Genomic DNA, 24,207 nt, shown 5'->3' with positions numbered 1-24,207 from the left:
CACCAGGATTTGAGGCTTTTCCTAAATGGATTATGGGATGCACTAAATGCTAACCTTCAAAAGTTCCCAATATGAGGGTATATAATATGACAATTTTTACTTGGTTTGGTCTGGAGCAAGTGGCTACAAACGTCAAAACTCTCTCCAGAGCGTAATGACTGTTATTGACCTTGACTGTAGCGAGACAAACGGAGGTGGCAGGATGAACTTCTGCACAGTAACAAATGCATAAGTGAGTTACTATTGAAGAATAAAGCCAAGCACAAACACCTGCACAGACCTTGTCCATCACTGCCTTTTAATGTGCGCCAAGAGCACATAAAGCCTTCCTGCCCACACCTGACCTCCGCCTCCCTCCCAACAATCCTTCTGTCTCTCTCTAATTGAATGAGAGCACTGTGTAAAAAAATAAATAAATAAATAAAAGCTTGGCTTTTTCAAAAGGATGATGATTTCATCAATTCATCGCCTGATTGGCTTTCACAGCAGTGTAAGAGCTGCTTTTTCCCCCCCAGAGCACACAGGAAAACTGTTCATGCATTACAACGCCCAACATCTTCCCATTATTTCACAGTGCTGCGCTGAGAACCATGGGAATTGTACAGTGCGGAGAGTTGAAACGCAGCTTAATTGAAGAGGCTGTCCGATAAAATTTCAATTTGCTCTGTGAATAAGAATGATGAACTCTGAAGGCTGTTGTGTGGTTTCGTGACTAGCTCTTAAATGCACTCAATGACCGTGTCAAATATAATTCAACAAGTGCAGTAGAGGCTGAAATTCCTTAAGCTCTGAATACACAGCAGTTAGGTCAGTACTGTTAAGAGTGGAGTGAAAGCTGCCAAGCTTCAGCACATAAAGCATCATATAATTCCACTGAGGAGACTGAAAAGCCTAAAAATATGCAACGGGCAGGAGAAGGTTGAGGGTTTGTGTCCTCACTTTAACTGGTTTAATGACTTGTCTGATTCAATGAAGTGTCTGTTACAAAGATCCGACACTGTTGTCCTTTTAAGAAAAGATATCGTAATGCAGTTTGTCTGCTGGGAAATTTCAAGCAGTAGCTATAATAATGATGACGAAGACAAATCAGGATTGTCTTTTCTCACAGGATGTGGGGTAAATGATTTCTTCATTATATAGAAGCACTCTTTTCCTTCGTTGTTGAAATCATATGTCCGGACCTTCTTTCTCCAAACAGGACAAGCTGAATTATTGCCAACAAGTATTTCTGTTTCATCTTTCACTCCAAATGATGTGTGATTTGTCTAAGTGCTTTTAGACACGCATCTCAGAGGAGCTCTTCATGAAGTGTAGGAACGGAGATGATTGTGGAGCAGTTCACCGTTCGTTGTTCCTGCAGGTCGTCTTGCAACTCTTTTCGAGTGACTGCTGGCTTCTCTCATACCTTCCTTGAGATTAGGCTGGAGAATGCATTGTGAAATCTTGCATGGTGCACCTGTCCAGGGATAATTAGTTGTGTTTTCGTGAACGTTCCACCTGCTTATTACCAAACCATTTGGACTGACAGGGATGTTTAAAGTCTTTGCAACGGCGCTGCAGCGTTTTCCACTGGAGTGTTGTTTAATAATGTTGTCCCTGAGAACCATGACTGCTAATTGTTGCGTGAAATCTTCCCAAACAACGGCAACGTCTTTTTTTAATGATAAATTGTAAATAAAGTGGATACAGTATATGCGCTGGAAGTATATGAAATAACAAAAACAAACAAACAAAAAAAGTGTCCGAATATTATTTCCCCTGACGTTATATAGAAGCACATGCAAAGAAATATTTGTACGAAGATTTCGTAATATTTTGAGATTCTGTAATAAGGCAACGCACTTGAATGATAATGAATGCAGTATTGGGAAAAGAAAAAAAAAAAAAAAAAAAAAAAAAAGAGTCATAAAAGTGCTGAGTACTCATAAGAGTACTTCCCCAGTGGAATCAGCACGAAGACTCTGAAAAGGTTTCCATTACCAATTCCCTCTGCAATCTGGGTTAAGTCAATATTTTCCATAAATGACACAAATTCAACATCTGCCCTCATCTGTGCAGAGTTCTTCACATTATCCCTGTATCTAAAACCAGTTAGGGCAGGGTTCACCGTTCCATACAGACCAGTGGCCTAAACACCTCCATTGACTCTGATTACAGCCTCGTAAGCAGGACCGATGCAAGGAGACAGGAGTGCTTTGTTACCTTAGAGACAAGGGTGTAATTGGAGTGGACTCCTCATTCGAACTGACCTTCAGGAGCCTCAGTGGAGGTAAAGTGTACAAAGCCGGGAGTCTGAGAGTGCAGGGGTAAATTATGGAAAGTGGACGTCTTATTGAGAACACCAAACGCTGCCATTGTCTTCTCCATCACATTGTTCATTGTCTACAATAGAGCACAAGCGCCCCAGACCGTAGCTAATGGGATGTGGTTCGCATTATCGTGGCTAAATAGTGAAAACAATATAGAAGTCAATATATTTCATTTTTCAACTGCGGATTAGAGGAATGAAATAAAAAAATTAATTAATAACATAGCAGATGTATAAAGAATAAAGAACAGATCTTTGTATTTTCACTTTTACAATTTAAAGTAAATAGTTAACACAAAAATCACGTCCGGCCGCATCACACCACGCCATTATGAAATATTTTCCTATAACACGTCCTATTCTATGCTAGCTTTTATTCCTTACTTGTCAAATGACATTTAATAAAGGCACTGTCTATTCGAATTATAAAGTCGCACAGCTCGCTGTAGTGAAGCAAATAAAGCTGTCTTCATAACAGTAGCACATCAAAAAGCTGACCAACCGACACAGATCGGGAAACTTTTCTTCCTTCCTCTCTCTCTCTGGCATTAGATGCACAGACATTGAAGTGGCGCCTAATCTGAGCGTTTCTTGAAACATAGTGCTTGCATGTGCAACCTTTAATCTTGGAAAGGGATTACTGGCACAGAGAAGCGTCACACAAGCGTTGGGATACTGAAGAAATACAAATCTGGCTTGCTCTTCAAGTCACCCGTGTCGCTGTGTTTACAGAAAACAAACAAGAAAGGCACATTACGGAAAAAACACTGCACGACAAAAGAACAAGTGAGCCGACTAATCTAATCATGTAGCAAATTACCCAGACAAGTGCAAGATGTTTTCAAGATGCTGTTAGGTAAGGAAGTAAACACTTTTGGGGGGGGGGGGGGGGGGGCTGGGGGGGGGGGGGGGGGGTTAGGAAAATTGATTCATTAAAGTTACAGCTTTACTTCTGTAACTGGAGATTCATCTCCTTATAGAGCCTAAACCGAGCATCACGTTATGGAGGTTATTTATTTGTTAAATAAGTTTTGAACTTTTATTTCTAGGCTTAGATTATGTGGAGTGTTCATCACTTTCCTGTGAATTAGCTGTTAATATAGGAACAACAAAATATTAAAAACGAGTATATTGATTAAAAACCCTGTAATTTGATTTACAACCGGAACTAATGTCAGTTTAATCAGAATAGAAAATAAAAGATTATGACTTATTTCTTATGAAAAAAAAGTCTTTGGTCATGGTACCACAAATATATATATATATATATATATATATATATATATATATATATATATATATATATATATATATATATATATATATATATATAAATATAAATGATGCAGACAAAGGACAAAGTGAGGAGTCGGGAAAAATGGTTACAGATTAAATCTGAATAAAACCTTGCTTTTATTACTTGTACAGTAAGTATCACGAGGCGAATTTTGGTAGAATTTTCATTGTTAAAAGCAACTTAATTGGTTTTTGGTGGTGAGTGATTGGTCATGGGAAACAATGGTGATTGGTGGTGGGGAACAATAGTGATCGGTGATTGGTGGTGGGGAACAATAGTGACCGGTGATTGGTGGTGGGTAACAATAGTGATCAGTGATTGGTGGTGGGGAACAATAGTGATCGGTGATTAGTGGTGGGGAACAATAGTGATCGGTGATTGGTGGTGGGGAACAATAGTGATCGGTGATTGGTGTTGGGGAACAGTGGTGATCAGTGGGATCAGTAGGAAAAAATGTCTGCATTCCAAAATCATGGATAATGTTTCAGAGTGGTTTTGGGGGGAAAGGACCTGACCACCATTTCTCATTCCTACAAGTAGTCACCACATTGCATTGCATATAATTTACACAGATATGCTCACGTAGCTCGCCCTGTCCATTTAACATCACCAACAATCACATTGCTTCCTCTCGCTGTAGATTGCCAGATGCCATTGATAATGAATGATTTATGGTCTCTTTGTCGGGTCCCATCACTGCCAGTGTGTAGGCTGTGTTGGAGGTTAATAATGAACTGGAAAAACACAAAATGCAAGTAAAAGCTGAACGATAGCCATATTCTGAATGGACTTCTATCATTGATTTCTTCAAAGTTCTTAAGATTCAAGTGCAGCGAGTGGAAATGATTTCTCTTTTTCTTTCTTTCTTTCTTTTTTTTTTTTTAAAAACACAGAGTTAATTAATGACCGAGGCAGTAGCCGGCATTCTGGATAGTGCACTCATCTATATAATTAAAAGCACTACAAAACATGGCTGCTTGTTTAGACTCTCAATAGGAGATTAATTAATCAGATTAATTAAGCATCAAATAGGTCAGACAAATAGATTTGTGTATTAGAATCTGGGCAAATGGCCAAATTTCGCCTGGACCTGCTCCATATCACTACTGGATATTTCCATAAACCAAACAAGTTCATATCTTAAAGGCAACCTTAAATCATTTCCTGTGGTCATTAAAAATCCCAGGACACTTATTGCAAAAGAGTAAGGGTATAACCCCGGTTTCCTGGCGAAATTCTCCCTTTGGCCCTTCTCTATCATGGCCACCTAATAATCCCCATCTCTGAATTGGCTACATCACTCTCTCCTCTCCAATAATATCTGGTGTCTGGTGGGCATTCTGGTGCACTATGGCTGCAGTCACATGATCTAGGAGGATGCTATACACTGGTGGTGGTTGAGGAGATCCCCCCATACTATATAAAGCACTTTGAGTGTCTACAAAAGCACTATACTATACTACAACTAACTAACTAAAAAAAAAAAAATCCTTTTCTCAAAGCTGCTCTCAAAAGACCTGCGGTGCCCCCCTCAGGGAGGTTACAGGCCAACATGACTCATCTGAGCAAGTCACCATAGGGGATAAGAACAGGTTTTGCCTAGTGGTGATTCTCAATTTTCAGCTTTCTTTTCTATTTCACTCACACACACACACACACACACACACACACACACACACACACACACACACTTGCTGTAGCTACCACTGAGAATGCCTCTGATGCTGATTTCAGATTTGCCAAAACGCCCTCCAGGATATAATTAATCATTAGGAGATGAATCATCAAAACTGGGGAAGAAGAACAGGTGTGAGTGAACGTGAAGGATATTGCTCTATCGGGCTGAACTTCAACAAACACTAATTAACTGCGAGGGAAACAATTATTGTTCATCATTTGTATTTTATGGCAATATAACGCTCATGGGTGATATCACGCATGTCTTCTGCTGCAATACTTCAAAATAATTCTCTCTCTCAACTAGAGGTGCATCAATACCAATATCCAAAACCAGGTGATACTATGTGACATGAGCCTAGTGACAGCGATCTGGACGCATTTCACGATCATCATATGATCAAAGCAAAGGAGGCCGCTTTGTTAAAATATAAAGCGTCTTCCTAACTTAAAAATAAATCTCAGCACGAGGAGTTAACTGCTAGCTAGACACGTGATATAACGTCACGGTATCCGGTGACGTTTCCACCGATTATATTATATTACCAGACACATTTTGCACAGGCGCTCCAAAAGTAGACATTAAATACATGCCAATCACGCTGTGAACTCTCAGAATATTAACTGACACGACCTGAAAGCCCCGCCTCCTTCCTCCATTGAACAGCCTCTCCACGTTTATTAACGTGATAAATAAAATCTGTCAATGTACATTTGACTCAGCTAACATGGGACAAGTACAGTACGTGCTTAACATTAGCTAGCTATATTATTATAATATACAAAGATTTCAGCCAAAAAAACAAAAAAAAAAAACGGTCAAAAAGGGCGTTTTCGGTTGAAAGAGAACAAAGGAGATACAGGCCTACAACGAAATCTAACGCTTTATAAATAATCTTAATGTTAAACCTGAATTTTTGTAAACGATCTTTTCTGGACGACTGAAACGTTAATTGTGATTTTTTTTTAAATGAATGAAAAAAAAAAAAAAAGTAAGATCATAGTCAGTGTGAAAAAACTGTACTGATGCATCCCTAATCTCAACACAATAAATTTCACCAAAACAACCAAAATGTGTAATGATGTGTGTTGTCTCTAAACAACAGAACCAGCATAATAGTCATGAAAGAATCAAAAGGTACACATTCAAGTCAGCATAAACACATATGAATAAAATACAGTTGATGCATGACGGTGACAATACCGAAGCTCAACAGTGCATTAGGCAGGCGGTCTGCTCTTTCTCAGCGGGTCACCGGTGAGTGTAAATGGATCTGAGCTCCCCGGGCCGAGCAGATTAATTCTGCTGCTTTGTGTCATAATGTCACGCTCATGAGAGGAGGCAGGTAACATGCTGAGCCTGTAGCAAAACCTCCATTATGAGTCGCCAAGCAACCAGAGCCCCCCTTCCTTAAAAGAGCGACTGTATCAAACACGGATCAGATACCCGATCAGAGAAGCTCTGACAAAATACACGCGCACACAGCAGGCAGGCCGGGGTGATGTTATCGCTGTCAAAAAAACTAATGACACCAGTGTTGCGGGTTGACAGCGACTGCTAAAAGAAGCAAGGACTGAACAGGCTGCGGAGGAAATCAGAAAGCTGAATCTGCTAGCTCGGGGTGAAATGAGGATGAGCTTTGGCCTCGTCCCGATTTGATGTTCTTAGTCAAGAAGAAAACAAGTGAAGCCACTGAAATTGTGGATTGACTGCAATAGAAAGGATCCCTAATAAACTCGTAATAAACACATTTACTCATCAGTTTGACTAGAAACGCAAGTGCGTTAGAACGGAAACTAAACTGCAACACTTATTATTATTATCGATAAATCGATGTATGCAGCTCATACTGAAGGAGAGGAAGCTGAGTGCGGCTCCTCGTTAAGCATTGCGAGGCTGTAAAGCGTGAGGCGGCTGAACGTGCTTTCAACCTGTCACGCCACATATCACTGGCAACCAGACGCAGGTATCGATTTGAATTGTGTTTATCTGCTGACTGCATCCTGCCATGTGAAAACGCAGGTGGGACGATATTAAAGCGGATTATTCAGACCGGGCTAATGGGGAGCAGGATGTGTTCTAATGCATTCATTAAATGCACTTCAAGGGATTCTTTTGGAATTAGGGCTTTTAGGAACTGGGTTCCCACAGAGGGATAACCAAAGAACAAAACAAACCTTGACAGAGGCTTAGTGAGCTAGCTAAATGTGGGGAATAGCTAAAGATTGACTAGAGCCTTTTAATTACTCTTATTCATGGAGAAGCCCCAAAGATACTATGGCGTTCTTGCTCATTCTGGCAAAGTGACCTAATGCAGCAGTGAAGGGCCTGAGTTGCTAAACAATTCCTCCAAAAAACTCCAATTCATACAAGTTCATTTAGAAGCTGCTTTTATCCAAAGCGGTTTACAAATAAAAAATTAATTTTGACCTCAGTCACCATCAGACGGAGGCAAAATCATCACGTGACTGATGAAGAACGTGTGTAACCATCAAGTCCTCTAAGGAAGGGGGACATTTTAAACACCGCGGAAATCAAACTGATGCACGAGGACAAACTTATGTTTATATCCAAAATGCTCCACTGTGTGTAAGGGGCTGGGGAAACTGGTGCAAGCTGCTTAAAAGGTTTCAGTTTAATTTAAGTATATTGTGATTATATGCTGTATTTGCGTGCTTGCAGTGCAAATTCTGTCGTTTATTATAACGGAAGTGATCTATTAGTAACGAGGCCGCGTTGCTGATCACGCGCTGTGCGGACGCGCTGATGCACAGTGGGGGCGCGAGTAAGAAGTGTAAGGTCTAATTAAAACACTATGATCAAAAGTAAACACGAGTAAAATAATATTCCTAAAGACAGTGAGTAACAGAAACCACGAGGTGCAGTGAAAGTTTTTATTATTACTTTAGGACTGTAGTTTAATTGGGTGCTTCTTGTGCATCCATAAAAATAATGCATAAATACATAAATTATATATATTCCGTTATTTTTATGGATGCACAAAATGCACCCAATTAAACTACAGTTCTATATTAATAATATATATTCTGGTGTGTGTGTGTGTGTGTGTGTGTGTGTGTGTATTGGGTTCTTTTCTGTTTTGGACAAACAGTTTATATTTGTAACACTCAGTTTGTGGATTTTATTTTAAATAAACAAAAAAAGGGTACTGAAAGCTTGCCCCGCCCCATCCAATTAATCGATTAATCGATAAAATAACCGGCCAAGCTAATCGATTATGAAAATAATCGTTAGTTGCAGCCCTAATTGATAATTCAATTATCAATTCAATTGATAATTAATGTGCTTTCTGTTGATGAGACCAGTTACTGTGAAACAACTTGTTGAAATGGAGAGAATAAAGTTTTAATTTGCATTTCTTTCAGTATTGTGGAATTCATTATTATTCATTTAAAAGAAGGTATAAAAGGCAGAACTATCGGTATCGGCCCATGTCACTCTGAATAATCGGTTATCGGTATCGACTGAGAAATTTAGTATCGGTGCGTCTCTACTCTGAAACACCAATTTTCACTCCCAAACATCATCTTGTCAATGCATTGCTGGTATATGGGTCTCTCACCACTCAAACAGATAGGAGCCATGTTAATGGCCTGCCCAAGATGGCCGCCAAGTGGACAGACTTTACTAGAAGGACATTTGTAAAAAGCCCTAAACTTGTTGATGTACCTGGGAGCCACCCAAGTATAACCTATGTGTAGGAAACAGTGTACTGATATCACACACAATAAAACTTAAAAAAAAAAAAAAAAAAGTCCAATATCTCTGGACTGTCAAAAAGCTTCAGGCTGCACTGCAAATAATGACTACATCCATCATTCAGACTCCAGTCAAGCGTTAAGACCAAACACACAGCTCAGTCATCAGAGTAGAACACAAACAGCACTTTCTGTTAGAGAGAGTCTGCCTACACATGGAACTGACCAGTCGTGGACCAGCAGTGATAGACAGAATGATGGATAGATGGATATGAACATCCCACAAGGCTCTTCACTGATTTCACATCCATTTATTTTATGAATATTAGAAACGTGTCTTGCTTGTGGAATTATTCTGCTGTTTGGGAAAGAAAGAAATCTAGCTGTGAGATTCATAGGCAAATCAACAAGCCGATCGTCTGAATACGCTGCAACTGAAAGATTTATAGGAATGGCTGCAGGACATGAGAAATGAATCCTCAGTCAGGGTGATTTTAGCCGATAGTCCAAGCTAATTCCATTCTGCCTCATCAAAAATGAACAGGTTTTCCTCGGAGTAAACTCGATCAACCTGTGGCTTGGAAGCACAACCACCTAGTCTTTTATTTTCGGTTTTCAAACTACAGCGAGTGTGTAGGTTTCTCGCGAAGGTACATGGTGGCACGCTCAAGTGAAGCTCGAACTACTCAACCGTGAAGCTGTGCCGTGGGTTATACTTTTAGTCTCAGCGACACGGTGAAAATGATAGTGTTTAAACTCTACCTTCAAGGATTTTAGGTCATGTAGTATTGTTATTTGGCAGTGATAAATAAATAAATAAATAAATCCACTAGGTATCTATTGCTATCAATTGGCTTAAAGGGAAAATTATTGGTTGGGTTGAAACAACATACAGTGTTTAACTGCATTTAATGCAATTTGCCACCATGGCAAATTCAGTACAGAGAATAATTCTAAGCCCACTATCAATGAGAGTGTTCGAGAAAACACCCACCCCATTCATTAAGAATCACTCCGGTCCACTAACACTTTTACGACCCTCCTTCGCATTATATTACATGTGGTGAGATGAAGGTGTGGGCTGTTTTTAATGAGGTATTATGCAAAAGATTTATGATTTATTTGCATGGGACAAGAGACAGAAAATCACACTTGCAAATACAGTATCCAATGATGATTACATCTTTGTTATGTCAGTTCTTTACAACACCATTACTTTATCCACCTTGAAGTGGGTTTACACCAAATATACCCAGCACCTGGGTACCTCTATATTACAAGTGTACCACAGTGTCAATATCAGCTCCAAATACCTGTCTCTGCCACTATGTTCCTGGGAAAGACTGAAAAACACTGGAGGACGACGACAATAGATGTAGAAATGCTAGATCTGAATTCTGGCTCTGACAGTTTCTCATCCTCAGCTACAGCACTCCAGTTCATGACAGAGTTTTTAATACTACATCGAAAAGACACCATGTCCCATCCATGAAATGTAACACGAAGGTACAAGCCCAAATTCCAAATAAGCTGGGACGCTGTGTAAAATGTAAATAAAAACAGAATGAAATGATTTGCAAATCTCACAAACCCATATGTTATTTACAATAGAACATAGAAAACATATCAAATGTTTGCGGCCGAGTCTCTCAGAAGTAAAGATGGGATGGATTCTGGATGGAAGCGTATGTTGCTCTAAAAACCTGTATATACCTTTCAGCCTTGATGGTGCCTTTCCAGATGTGCAAGCTGCCCATTCCATAGGCATTAATGCACCTCATACCATCAGAGATGCAGGCTTTTCAAACTGAGCGCTGATAAAAAGCCAGCTGGTCCCTCTCCTCTTTAGTCCTCTTTAGTTTAGAGGACGCGGCGTCCATCGTTTCCAAAAATACTTTCAAATTTCGATTCATCTGACCACAGAACAGTTTTCCACTTTGCCTCAGTCCATTTTAAATGAGCTTTGGCCTAGAGAAGACGGCGGTGTTTCTGGTTCATGTTCACATATGGCTTCTTTGCATGATAGAGCTTTAACCAGCATTTGAGGATGGCACGGCGAACTGTGTTCACAGACAATGAGTTCTGGAGGTGTTTCTGAGCCCATGCAGTGATTTCCATTACAGAATCATGCCTGTTTTTAATACATTGCCGCCTGAGGGCCCGAAGATCACGGGCATGCAATATTGATTTCTCCAGATTCTCTGAATCTTTTGATGATATTATGTACTGTAGATGATGAGATATTCATAGTTTTTGTAATTTTACATCGAGGAACATTATTCTGAAACTGTTCCACAAATTGTAGGCGCAATTTTTCGCAGATTGGTGAACCTCTGCCCATCTTTACTTCTGAAAGACTCCGCCTCTCTAAGACACTCTTTTTATACCCAATCATCTTACTGATCGGTTGCCAATTAACCTCCAGCTGTTTCTTTTTAGTAACACTTACTTTTCCAGCTTTTTGTTGCCATCAAATTCAAAATTACCTCACATTTTTTTCTTAAAATAGTACATTTCCTCAGTTTAAACATTTGATATGTTTTCTATGTTCTATCGTCAATAATATATGGGTTTATGAGATTTGCACATCATTGCATTCTGTTTATATTTACATGTATTTACGCAGCGTCCCAACTATTTTTGGAATTGGGGTTGTATATAGATATAAACTGATTTTTCTGTACAGCCAACTTTGACAAGTGCTGTTGTTTAAATTCGAAAAAATTTATTTTTCCGAACTTCACTTTATCTGAAGGTGAACCGAGGTTCTCGGAGTCTTGCCATCGCTCATCTGCTCAATCCTAATGAGGGTACACATTTAGCGCCTCATCATGGCTGCCATGTTTACACGCCGTTAGAGCTCCACTTCCTCTCACTCCCGGAGAAGAGGAAAAGCAGACACCGGATCTTCTGCAGCCATCTCCCCTCGCTGCACCGGTGTCGCCTCTGTGTGCAGCTAATCAGAGGAGACTGGAGCGGTATTAATTACGACAGTTAAGAGACACCCATCCGATCCCCCACCACGCTACAGCTCCTTTTAGAAAATGCCAACTGGTTAGCTGCGTGTCAAACGTTCGCAGCTGTATTCCAGTTCAAATGGCAAACTGTAGACTTAATAAGTGCTGAGAAACTGTCATAAGTGTCAGAATCTTACTCAATTAAATCTCGAAGCACGGACCCAAATATCTACAAAGTCAAAAGGTATCTACATTTAAACATACTCGGAGACTCGAGAGTAAAAGTAAATCTTTTTAAGTTCAGACATGAATTTTTATTCATATTATCAAATACTTATTAAATATTCTGCTAACTCAGAGAATTTGGCTTGCTGGTTAATGTTTAATTGGTAACATTTAGCAACAAAAACAAAACTAGTTAGCAGATTTACCAAACCTAAAGCTGACTTACCTCAGCATCTCAGCATGCTTCTTTAGATTTGTTGGCAATTTTGCTTGGTTTTTGTTTGTTCGTTTTTATGTGGAACGCAAGAGACCATGCATGTCTGTATGAAACGTCAGCAAATCCAACATTTAGCTCAAAGACCAAGTAGCACAGTCGCCTGCGGTTTCATTTGACATTGATGTGAATTCGACTGGAGGTGAGGAAGCAACCGGGGAACAATATCATCTCACTGCACTGGAGAATTTAGAACTTTGACGATTAAAACATAAGAAGTAAAAAAAAAGGCATTGCTTCTCGGGCGTAAAATTTACTTGAGAAAGATTTGTAAGATGAAGAACAATTATTCAGGTATTTTCTAACACTGATTAATAGAAACCCGTAAGTCGGCACGACTGTCAGAGCTGCTGTTATAGAACATTAAATCAACTCAACGGCGCTGTAGTATGAAAGCACGAACAAGTTGTGCATGAGAAAGCACAACTTAACGACGATCATAAGCATAAGCATAAACATGTTCTGCACTAATGGCATTTCCACATCCAGGCCCTTTAACTCTATTGCGCTGATATCAGGGGGTTCCTGAATGGCTGCTGGCTTGGTAAAATAAGAGTGATTAATGGCAGGGCAGCAGAATCAAATTGACTCTGGTTCAGAAAGCTCTGGCTTGGTCCACTTGGGACTGATAGTGGCAGAGACGCATAAAACTCAAGAGCAGCTCCCAGACAAGCATTGGATTATCTGGGTTTTAAATGGAAGCGCTGCAGACTGGCCATGTCTGGAGCGTGACTATATTGGCTTTGAGGGATTGGGGAATCGGAACGTTCCGATTTCAATTCCCGGAGCGCATCAAAGGTGGATGGGACTAGGACGGATTTGCGGGACTGACGCGCCACTCGATTTCTGCAACGCCCACATGAAAAAGTAATGCATAAAAAACATGCCATCTTGGACGTTATTCGTGTATTTGCTAGTTGGCTTATGTAAGGACCCTTTTTACCCCTGATCTCACTCCATATTTTGATGTAGTTGCCTGCTACATCTACAAATGTGGTGCAAGTTTATATTTTCAGGCAAGGTTCTTAACCACTTAATGATATGAGTCTTTATTGATCACATATACATATGTACAATGAAATTCTTTTCTTCACATACCACAGCATGTTAGGAAGTTGGGGTCAGAGTACAGGGTCAGCCATGACACAGCGCCCCTGGAGCAGAGAGGGTCAGCGCTGGGGCTTGAACCCCGACCTTACGATCAGTAACCCAGAGCCTTAACCGAAAATCAGCGTGCCTCGTATTCAACCAGCCCAAGAGAACCCATGTCACACCCCTCTTCATCTCCCTGCACTGGCTTCCTGTAGCCACCCGTATCAAATTCAAGGCCTTGATGCTCATGTACAAGACCTTGTCTGGAACAGCACCCTCCTACCTCAACACTCTCCTAAAGGCTTACGTTCCCTCACGCAATCTGTGATCGATTAATGACCGACGCTTAGTAGTGCCTACTCAGCGTGGCTCAAGATCCTGTTCCAGAACCTTCACAGTATCTGTCCCTCACTATCTTCAAAAAACAGCTAAAGACCCACCTCTTCCATGAACACGTAACCAACCCATAAAAAACAAACAAACAAAAAAACCTACCCTGGCACTTACGCCTCTACTCTGTGCATTTTGCTTTTTTTTAGAATGCAATTAATAGATCTTGTATGGTAGCACTACTTGTATTGTTCTCTGCTTGATATATTTTCTCATTTGGAAGTCGCTTTGGATAAAAGCGTCTGATAAATGAATAAATGTAAATATCCATGTAAACTCTACGAAAACGTAACCCTACAGGCCTCGTCCTGAAAACTTTTTCGGAAAGGCAAAATGGACATGTGACGTCTGCATCAAGACTCTCCTTGTCAAGTTCAGTACAGGAACAAGGGACGGAAAACCTCAGCGGCGCGCTCATTTCAATAAATAGCTGTCCGATTTGGACAAAAGCTCTGCGCCGTTTGACCATGAAGTGCAGAATGCTGCTCATTCAACTCGAATTCCGCAAATCATTCATCACGCCGTGTGACTGCTGCCAACGCGCGAGGCAGCATAGAAATGGCAGAGAATGATGAACCGCCGTTATGTAAGCTGGAGAAATGAAAAGACGCAAACTCTGAAAATGTCAAGGTAGATTAAATAAATGAAGGACGAGGGAGGGAGGGAGGGAGGGAGGGGTATGTGTAGGTGTGCGTGTGTGTGTGTGTGTGTGAGAGAGAGAGAGAGAGAGAGAGAGAGAGAGAGAGAGAGAGAGAGTGTGAGAAGAATGGCCTCCAGCTTTTGAGAACAAGGAGAAGGCGGAGGAGTGCAGGAGTCAGACGGACCCACGCTGGTGATTTCGCTTCTGACCATCAGCCAAGTTGAAGGAGAACTCTTCATCACTTGTGCGAATGCTTTTATGTTTCGGCCCTTTCTTTTTTTTTCCCCTCTCCCCTTCCTGTCTGCGTCATTGCCAATTTAAATGAAAGGCAACACTAAAGCTGAGCTGGGAAAATGAGAAGATATTTAAAGCACACAAAAATCGAATGGCTTGCTTGGCAGAGCCGTAAACCAAGCAAACATAAAAGAATGTGGGGGGAAAAAGAGTGAGAAGTTCTTAATTGCTTAACTTGCAATAAAACTGCACCACCTTTAAAATATACGCAGGTGTAAAAGCTGGGACGAGCGCAAGATCTGCTCCACTAGCTGTTTACACGTATCTTGTGATAATTGAAGCACAAGGAAACCGTTTACATCCACATCAGGTCCTATACACGTCTTCTAGAGATAACCAGACTGCTGAAATTAGGCAACTTTCAAACTTGACTCTTTTATTCTACACAGTGCTGCTGGATTTCCATTCTGATTGGTCCGATTCATTTTCTAGAACAGCAGCTCAGGCAAGAGTTTAGCTGCAAAGCAAATCAGAGGATTATTATAGAGATAAATCTGCATCCTTTAGGGTTTCCACCATAGGAAAGTCTTAAGAAAGAGCAGAGCATGTTGTTTTTGCGCATTTTATTTTTTGTCATTAATTTTCTGTTAGCAGCTGCTATAACTTAAGCGATAACTGAAACAGCGTTGTTTTGCAGATGCTTCACAACATGCAACATACTATATGCAAGTAACTATAGACATAAAAATTGCTTTCCGAAAATGTTTCATAGATTTTCAAAGCACCCCTGTGACCAAAAAAATATGCAGACGGCAGCCGGACGCATCTTTTCAAACTGCAGCGTAACAATTCGAGGAAAGCGCTATCTGCCCTGTTCCGTACACATGACCTCACGGATGCACAAGATGGACTAGCATCGCTGTGATTGACAGGAAAGAGTGAGTCACCAACTCGTCACATACACCCCCCCCCTTCCTCCTCCATCACAGAGAGCACTGCCAAGCCAATTATCTATCTTGGACTCCTGGATGGAGTTGGCTGTGGCATCATTGGGATTCGACTCTCTTTGACAACCTCTGTTCTTATGCTTTTTGGTGGCAGGCTTTTTTTTTTTTTTTTTTTTGAGGTGGCCGCCACTTCCCATAGGACTACAAGTAGTGCGTGAAGTGTGAAATCGCATTCAGGCAACAAACTAAAGCCCTGCCTGTTTAAGATGGAGAACGCGTGCATGCCTGTATACGATATAGCTCATGATGAGCTGATTAATGATCAGCCAATGCTTTATGGTCCTGGAGAGAATTCACCTGGAACCAAAAGGGGAGTAACCTTGAACCACACTCTAAATAATTAAGCACTGGAGAGAATTTATCAATGGATCCAATCCCACCTTCAGCTTGAAATGTAATAAATAAAATGCTAAACGGTCTACAATCGGACATTTCCTTTGGTGCCGCGAAGAAATTTACCGACATGGCGTTAAACAACGCACTTTAGATCGTTACGAGTAAAAGGAGTCCGCTTTGTGGAAAGCACCTGAAGAGAGTGCACGGGGAGCTGTAGAGGTAAGCAGTACAAATTGGACAGAGAAGCAGGCCAGCGCTGCTGCTTCACTCTGCAAATGAAAGCTAATTGGGCATGTGCGAGTGAGTGGTTTGGCAATGCATGTTCAATAGCAACGGGAGAGAGAGAGAGAGTGCTTATTAGAGAAGCACAATAAAGGTAAAACGTGCTTCATTTAGATGCAGCTGACACGAGGAATCGCGTGCATGTTACGCACTGTCATGCAAGCACACACTTGGGAATAGCTGGATGATCCTTGAGAATGGCAAAACCAATTCAAATTCCAATTCAAGGCTGGAGTGTTTGGTTCAATTCTGCCCGATGAAACTTTTGAGGTACAACGGAAAAGAGAAAGAGCGCTTCTCTCACTAAGGGTGACAAAATGATACACACCATTAACTTTATCTTACACGGAAGGCACTTCCGCGGTGAGGCTCCCTGCAGATGGAAGACATTTACATCAAAAAACATTTTTAAAAAAGATCAATTGTTCTGTTTTGAAGCACATTTTAAGTCTTACTGGATTTTTTTTTTTTTTTTTATTCCATGTGAGGAAAAATTTTCAACAGTGATCAAATGTTTCTTTAAAAAAAAATAATAATGATAACGTATGGCAGCCCTGAAAGTTAAGAAAAAAAAAATAATAAAGTGCGTTTGTGAGTCATATTTTCACTGTATTTATTTTTACTGCTTTGTATTACATGAAAAAATGTTGGAACATTTAAAAAAAAAAAAACAAAAAAAAAAAAAGGCGGACGAACTCTCAGCCAACGTCGTCTACAAATGTAAGTAGCTTGTTATCGTTGTGGCTCTCAAATGATTACTTACGTTAGAGATGTTTAACTTTACTTCATGTTTGTTTGAGTCTAGCGGCTTTTAAATGGTAAAAAAAAATCCACTAGCTAGACTGCGATCCTGCTTAAAGTACCATTACAGAAACATGTGTGATTAAGCTAACACATTTATATGACGTATGCAGTCATGTCGCCGGAATTTGATTCATCAGTGTCCCAATGTGTAGAGACCCTGGGTCCTTAAATGTGCCAGAACTCGTCTACACCGGAGCTGACTGAGACATACCCAGAGTTCAGAAAGCAACGTCAAATCGTTAGACATTTACTGTAAGACTTGCTTGCTAGTCATCGTTTTCATTTGGTTTTAGCTGAACATTTATTAAAGTTTTCTACCTTTAGCTGGATGAAGATACTAAGAAAGTTCCTGGAGCTGAGCTCAGGCAGTTACACAGTATAAAGAAGGAAGGATACTTGCCCTGTCCACCACAGCACTAATTTACAGTGAAAGATCCACAGGCTATGTGGAAGAGAGATAAGCTGGGTTAAGTGTGTGTGTGTGTGATGATGATTACTCACACAATGACGTGCGTCCCAGGTCCGTGTTTTCATCCTCCGGGGCGGGGGCCAGGCTGCTGCGATCGCTGCCTAGGCTGGAGTGGCTCTCTGACAGGAAGCTGGCTCGGGCCGGGCTGTTCAGGATGGACTGCAGGGGCGTGAGAGCCACGCTACCGCTCGACTCGGACACAGCTGATCAGGATGAAGGAGGAAATGTGGTTTGTGAAACGGATCGATTTTCCAATTAGTTAGACACGACTGCCACAGATCTAGGCACGAGCTGTTTGGAGTAAGCTTATAGAGTTACCCGAGTGTCGTCTTGTGATGCTCTCCGGGATGAAGGTCTTTCTGTCACTACTGGCATCACTGAGCTCGGAGTCACTGCCATCACTCTCACTCGAGTCGACTGTAGAGACAGAAAGGGACAAACAGAGTGGTGGGTGACGGAGGGGGGAAAAATATTTGCAGTGTTTCTCAATTTCATCAACTCTTAGTAGGAAAGCAGAGCACAGAGCATGAGCCTAGCACTACGGGGTTTAATATCCTGTCATGAATACGTGTCATTTATTCAAATTGTTAAAATTATGTATCGCTTCTGTAATTACAGTATCTCACAAAAGTGAGTACACCCCTCACATTTTTGTAAATATTTGATTATATCTTTTCATGTGACAACACTGAAGAAATGACACTTTGCTACAATGTAAAGTAGTGAGTGTACAGCTTGTGTAACAGTGTAAATTTGCCGTCCCCTCAAAATAACTCAACACACAGCCATTAATGTCTAAACCGCTGGCAACAAAAGTGAGTACACCCCTAAGTGAAAATGTCCAAAATTGGGCCCAATTAGCCATTTTCCCTCCCTGGTGTCATGTGACTTGTTAGTGTTACAAGGTCTCGGGTGTGAATGGGGAGCAGGTGTGTTAAATTTGGTGTCATCGCTCTCACACTCCCTCATACTGGTCACTGGAAGTTCAACATGGCACCTCATGGCAAAGAACTCTCTGAGGATCTGAAAAAAAGAATTGTTGCTTTACATAAATATGGCCTAGGCTATAAGAAGATTGCCAAGACATTGACACTGAGCTGCAGCACGGTGGCCAAGACCATACAGCGGTTTAACAGGACAGGTTCCACTCAGAACAGGCCTCGCCATGGTAGACCAAAGAAGTTGAGTGCACGTGCTCAGTGTCATATCCAGAGGTTGTGTTTGGGAAATAGGCGTATGAGTGCTGCCAGCATTGCTGCAGAGGTTGAAGGGGTGAGGGGTCAACCTGTCAGTGCTCAGACCATACGCCGCACACTGCATCAAATTGGTCTGCATGGCTGTCGTCCCAGAAGGAAGCCTCTTCTAAAGATGATGCACAAGTAAGCCCGCAAACAGTTTACTGAAGACAAGCAGACTAAGGACATGGATTACTGGAACCATGTCCTGTGGTCTGATGAGACAAAGATAAACTTATTTGATTCAGATGGTGTCAAGCGTATGTGGCGGCAACCAGGTGAGGAGTACAAAGACAAGTGTGTCTCGCCTGCAGTCAAGCATGGTGGTGGCCCCCCTGGTTGAGAACCACTGCATTAAACCATTGCCATATCACCCTGCAGCTTTCGCCTAGTGTCACACTGAAGTTAAGCAGGGTTGAGACTGGCCAGTACCTGGATGGGAGAGCTTCTGGGGAAAACTAAGATTGATGCTGGAAGTGGTATTGGTGAGGCCAGCAGGGGGCACTCACCCTGTGGTCTGTGTGGGCCTAATGCCCCAGTATAGTGACAGGGACACTACACTGTAAAAACAATACTGTCTTTCGGTTGAGACGTTAAACCGGAGTCCTGACTATCTGTGGTCATTAAAAATCCCAGGACACTTCCCATAAAAGAGTAGGGGTATAACCCTGGTGTCCTGGCGAAATTCGCCCACTGGCCCTTCTCTATCATGGCCCCCTAATAACTGGCTACATCACTCTCTCCTTTCCACTAATAGCTGGTGTGCGGTTGGCGTTCTAGCACACTATGGCTGCCGTTGCATCAACCAGGCGAATGCTACACACTAGTGGTTGTCGAGGACCCCCCCCCCCCAATACTATGTAATATGTTTTGAGTGTTTAGAAAAGTGCTACATAAATGTAACTGTCTTAAAATCGGAGCTAGTGCTTGCTGCACACCTCAAATTCCAATGCACACAGTTTTTGCATTCGGATGTGCATTTTTATCTTGAATTCGATGGATATTTGAATTTTAATTGGTCAGCCCTAGATCAGACGTTAGGACAGAATGGCTAAAATGCTGGGGACATCCATTCTTATGTAAACAAACACGCATGTAAACACAACGGGCTATATCGAGGTCACGTCCGTATATATCGTACGATAAGTCAATAATGTAATTATCGTGACAGGCCTATCTGAAACATTTAAGATCATAACAAAGTTACGTTGTAATTAAATTTTTTTGCTTCCTTGTAGCTACTGTGTTTTCAAATGTGTAGTGTAGCACTGCTGCGAATGTCCACCGTTTCTGTGGGTCATTAATTAACATTAAAGTAATGTTTAGAGACAACGACATTCCTAGTGTCTCCCGATGTTCGGAAACGTTGTCCGCTTTTTGGTCAAGGCGTTAACAACATGCTTACGACTCACAGTTCCTACAAACCAAAAGAATACATCAACACACTAGACTGAATGAAGGTGGCATTAGAACAGTCCAAATGAACCTGAATGGCACGCGATGCTAATTTTCCCATTAATTTGAAAGATTTCCCATTAAATAATCATTTGTTTAAAATATTCAATCGATGTTTGCTGCCCAGGACCCCCCCCCCCATCAAAATGCATGCTAATGAAACACATCATCAGCTTGTAATTTGCTGTGGGAGAGCTGGCACCATGAGAAAAGGGGGAAGAAAAAAAACAGATGAAACAACACAAAGAGGCAGAAAATGCGAGTGTGATTGCCTCCGTCAACCCTTAATTTCATTCCCAGCGAGTCTCACCGGCAGACGCGAGCACAGGCAGCCGAGGGCCAGGCAGAGACGCCTCTCAGTGGCCTATGACCGAGCTGAAAATTCAAATGTTTATTTTTATTTATTTATTTATTTATCGGCGCATGAAGAAGGCAAGCCTGAGAGCACCGGAGCTCTGGCTCTCGATTTTCTGCACCCCATCTGTCGTGGTTTCAATCAGAGCAGAGGAGATGGGAGACTCTCACTGTCTGTGTCTGACTGAGATTTACGCTTGCCTCCCTTCTGCACAACCACACTCTTGTTATATGCACACACACACACACACACTTATGCTCTGTGAGATACCACCTGCCTCTCCAATCTGGCTTGATGGATTCAGCCAAAGCAACAGTGACTTCTTGCTTACTGCTGACTCACTATAACCCCTTCTGCAAACACACATGCGCACACACACACACACAAATTGACAAAGGTTCATGATTTCTTTTCTTTATTATTTTTAAATAATCAAATCTAGTGGAATATGAGAAGACAGATCAGATCTCTCAAGCTGGAAATGAACTCTGCAGGAAAACATAGGTCTCATGAGAGCCTCAATAAGGAAGCAGCGCAAACTAAAAGAGCAGTTTGTGTCACTTCCCGCTCCCAGTCCCGTACCCCTCCACCCTAATTTGGTCACCAGCCATCTCTACTCGATCATACGACAGCTACTGAGCAGGGATTCTCATGCTGCGTCACATTGCAGCGTAACACACTCGGAGGAAAGCGCTATCCATCCTGTTCCGCATACATGAGCTCACAGATGCCCATGATTAGCTGGTGTCACTGTGATTGACAGGTGGAGAAAGACTTGCATCATCCCTCCCACCCTGAAAGAGCGGACAATTTTGCTGACTTGGGTCCCAGCCGCAGATGGCTGTAGCATTGTTGGGATTCGACCTGGTGACCTGATGACCAGGGCGAACGCTTGTTATGAGAATCCGCAAATTTTTCGCAGACGCTCGGAAATTTTCAAAAAATGTAATTCTTTTCCTCTTTACGACAAACAGCAGGGACAGCGCCGAGAAACAGCCAATGAGGGTCTCACGGAAAACCTGCATCTATCATCCATCTATTTTGACATTGAGGGCAAAACGTACACACAATAATATTGTTTACATTTTTTTATCATTATTATTATTCTTCACCAGCGTTTTTTTCTCTCCCGTCAACAACCAAAGAAGGAAAAAATAACAAACCTTATTCACTACTGAATTTTCAAATTTGATGTGTTTAAAGTCACACACTCCAGCGAAGTTGGATGTGTCTTGGTGGCACGACACACTCATGTGTTACTCGTTCCCTAATTCTACAGACATGGACCAAGGATACTTCTGGACACAAGCGGGAGTTTAAGAACAGATTGCACAGATAACCGGGATGATTAAAATAAAAAATAAAAAAAGGGTCACGAAAACTGCCGACTGAACAAAAGTAAAGTGAAAGTTTTTCCCGATCCTCGACCATCCAGTTTGGGTGTGCCTGAGCCCACTGTAGCCTCAGACTCTAGTTCTTGGCTGAACTGACTGGAGTCTGATGTGGTCTTCTACTGTTGCAGCCTGTTCACCTCAAGCTTCAATGTGTTGTGCATTCTGAGATGATTTTCTGCTCAACACGGTTGTTAAGAGTTTTTGAGTTTTCGTAGTCTTCTTGTCAGCTCAAACCAGTCTGGCCATTCTCTTCTAACATCTCTCATTTCAAAAAGACGTTCTCCGCTTGCAGAACTGTCGCTCGGTGGACGTTTTTTGTATTTCGCACCATCCTGTGCAAACTCGAGAGCCTGCTCTGCGTAAAAAGAAAATTCCAGATCATCAGCAATGTCTGAAATACTAAAACCAGCCCACCGACCACGTCGGTTCAGCCTTCATCAGTGGACGGTCGTGGACGTCCGCTTCTCGGTCGGTCCGTAACACTTCCAGTCTGTTTGAATCTGTTAACAAATTTGACGACGGTGTCGTGTGTGATGTGCTCGCCACGTTTCCTGTTAAAGTCCATCGCAACCTTGCGCCAGCTTCCCGATCCAGCCATAAGAGTCATTTCAATACGTTCTTCTTTTGTCAAAGGCGTTCTTAGAGGCTATCTATCTGAACAAAAATACAATATAAGCCAAGGATGAAAATTTTTGGAAGACATTTTGCTAAAAAGTCTTCATTTCCCCTGTGTATGAAGACTTTTGGGACACCTTGTAATGTCTGTATTACAACATTTAGTGAAATTTGCATGAACTGATATAACTGTATGAATGAGCAGGTGTACAGGTTATTAGAGTGGCCACTGAGTGTACACTTAATTACCACATTTTAGCCTTTGCATTAGTGGTAATTAAATTTTGGGCAGCACTGGAACCTTCACTTACACAGTGAGCAAACCTCAGGGCAGTCATGAAATGTTGATGCAAAACGCACTTTTCAGTATATTTCCTGGTCAAGGGCTGTGTAAATGAAGGGCTTCGTTTGTCCTTTCAAAGGACTACTTCGTGATATAGAAGAACATGATTGATGAAAGTTATAAGAAAACAATTAGGAGGAATTCCATTGTCCTAAACACAATTTTAGCCTAAATTACAGCAATGACATTTAAAGAGTTCTCTGCCTACGCTTTCAGATTTCCCAAACAAGGATACGAACAGCCAAAATAATCATACTTTTTATTTCATGCTCTGCTTACCTTGATACAATTAGCCTTACAAAAAAAGGCACAACCCCCCCCCCCAAAAAAACCCTCAGATCAGGTACCTGGTAAAACCCATTCATCAAATGAACTTTAATCAAAGTGACAATGGGAGGTGTATTCATCTCTTTCCTTTCTACCTTCCTTTGCCTTCTGGTATTGCCTCCTTCAATCACATTACAGTCATGACAGCAGAGGCCGTGGTGCAGAATGAAGAAAAACTCAATAGTGCTGGAGGCTATCTGATTACACTTTCCTCCAATTGAAATGCCACGTGTGTATCGGATTTACAATTAAAGGTCTCGACAAGCATGATATGACTGCTTATCTTAAATCAAAGATGGTGCCAAGGAGATAAAAAGTATAGCGTCTCAGTTGTTTACGCAGACACAGTGGAAGCCATGTTGTTAAACTAATGTAGATAAATATGGAGAGGAGCTTAATAAAGGTCAGAGAACTAATCAGCCTCTAAGTGTAGGCTGATCTGTACAGAATAAAACCCTGATACGCCATCTACAGTTTGCATCCGTGCTCATATTTGTTTACAAATAGAACGCCAGAGGAGGATTGGCCAGACTAGTTTGAGCTGACAGGAAGTCTATGATAACTAAAAATACTGTGCTGTAAAAGTATCTGAGAACAGTTATCAGAACAGTAGACCGCATGGGGTTTCGCTCTTGTCAATCAAAAAGAGGAATCAGCGGACACAGACCCAGAAACCGGACGGCTGAAGATTTAAAAACATTGCGTGGCCTGATGAATCTCGGATTCTTCATCGGTATGCTGATCGTAGGTTCAGAATTTGGCATCAACAGC

At 41.5% G+C, this 24,207-nt stretch overlaps 1 protein-coding gene across 2 annotated transcripts in view; it reads right to left on the bottom strand.

Moving 5' to 3' along the window:
• Window positions 1-24,207, bottom strand: part of doc2b (double C2-like domains, beta) — a 155,751-nt gene that overhangs the window by 99,962 nt on the left and 31,582 nt on the right. For both annotated transcript variants that reach the window (XM_017460595.3, XM_047151752.2), the window contains 2 exons: window positions 18,031-18,129; window positions 17,745-17,915 (listed from right to left, as the gene is read on the bottom strand). In XM_017460595.3, coding sequence (XP_017316084.1) covers window positions 17,745-17,915; window positions 18,031-18,129 — 270 coding nt within the window. The remainder of the gene's footprint in view (window positions 1-17,744; window positions 17,916-18,030; window positions 18,130-24,207) is intronic.

Source organism: Ictalurus punctatus, chromosome 28, assembly GCF_001660625.3.
Source record: "Ictalurus punctatus breed USDA103 chromosome 28, Coco_2.0, whole genome shotgun sequence".
Lineage (NCBI taxonomy): Eukaryota > Metazoa > Chordata > Actinopteri > Siluriformes > Ictaluridae > Ictalurus > Ictalurus punctatus.
This window is presented reverse-complemented; position numbering and strand designations above follow the sequence as displayed.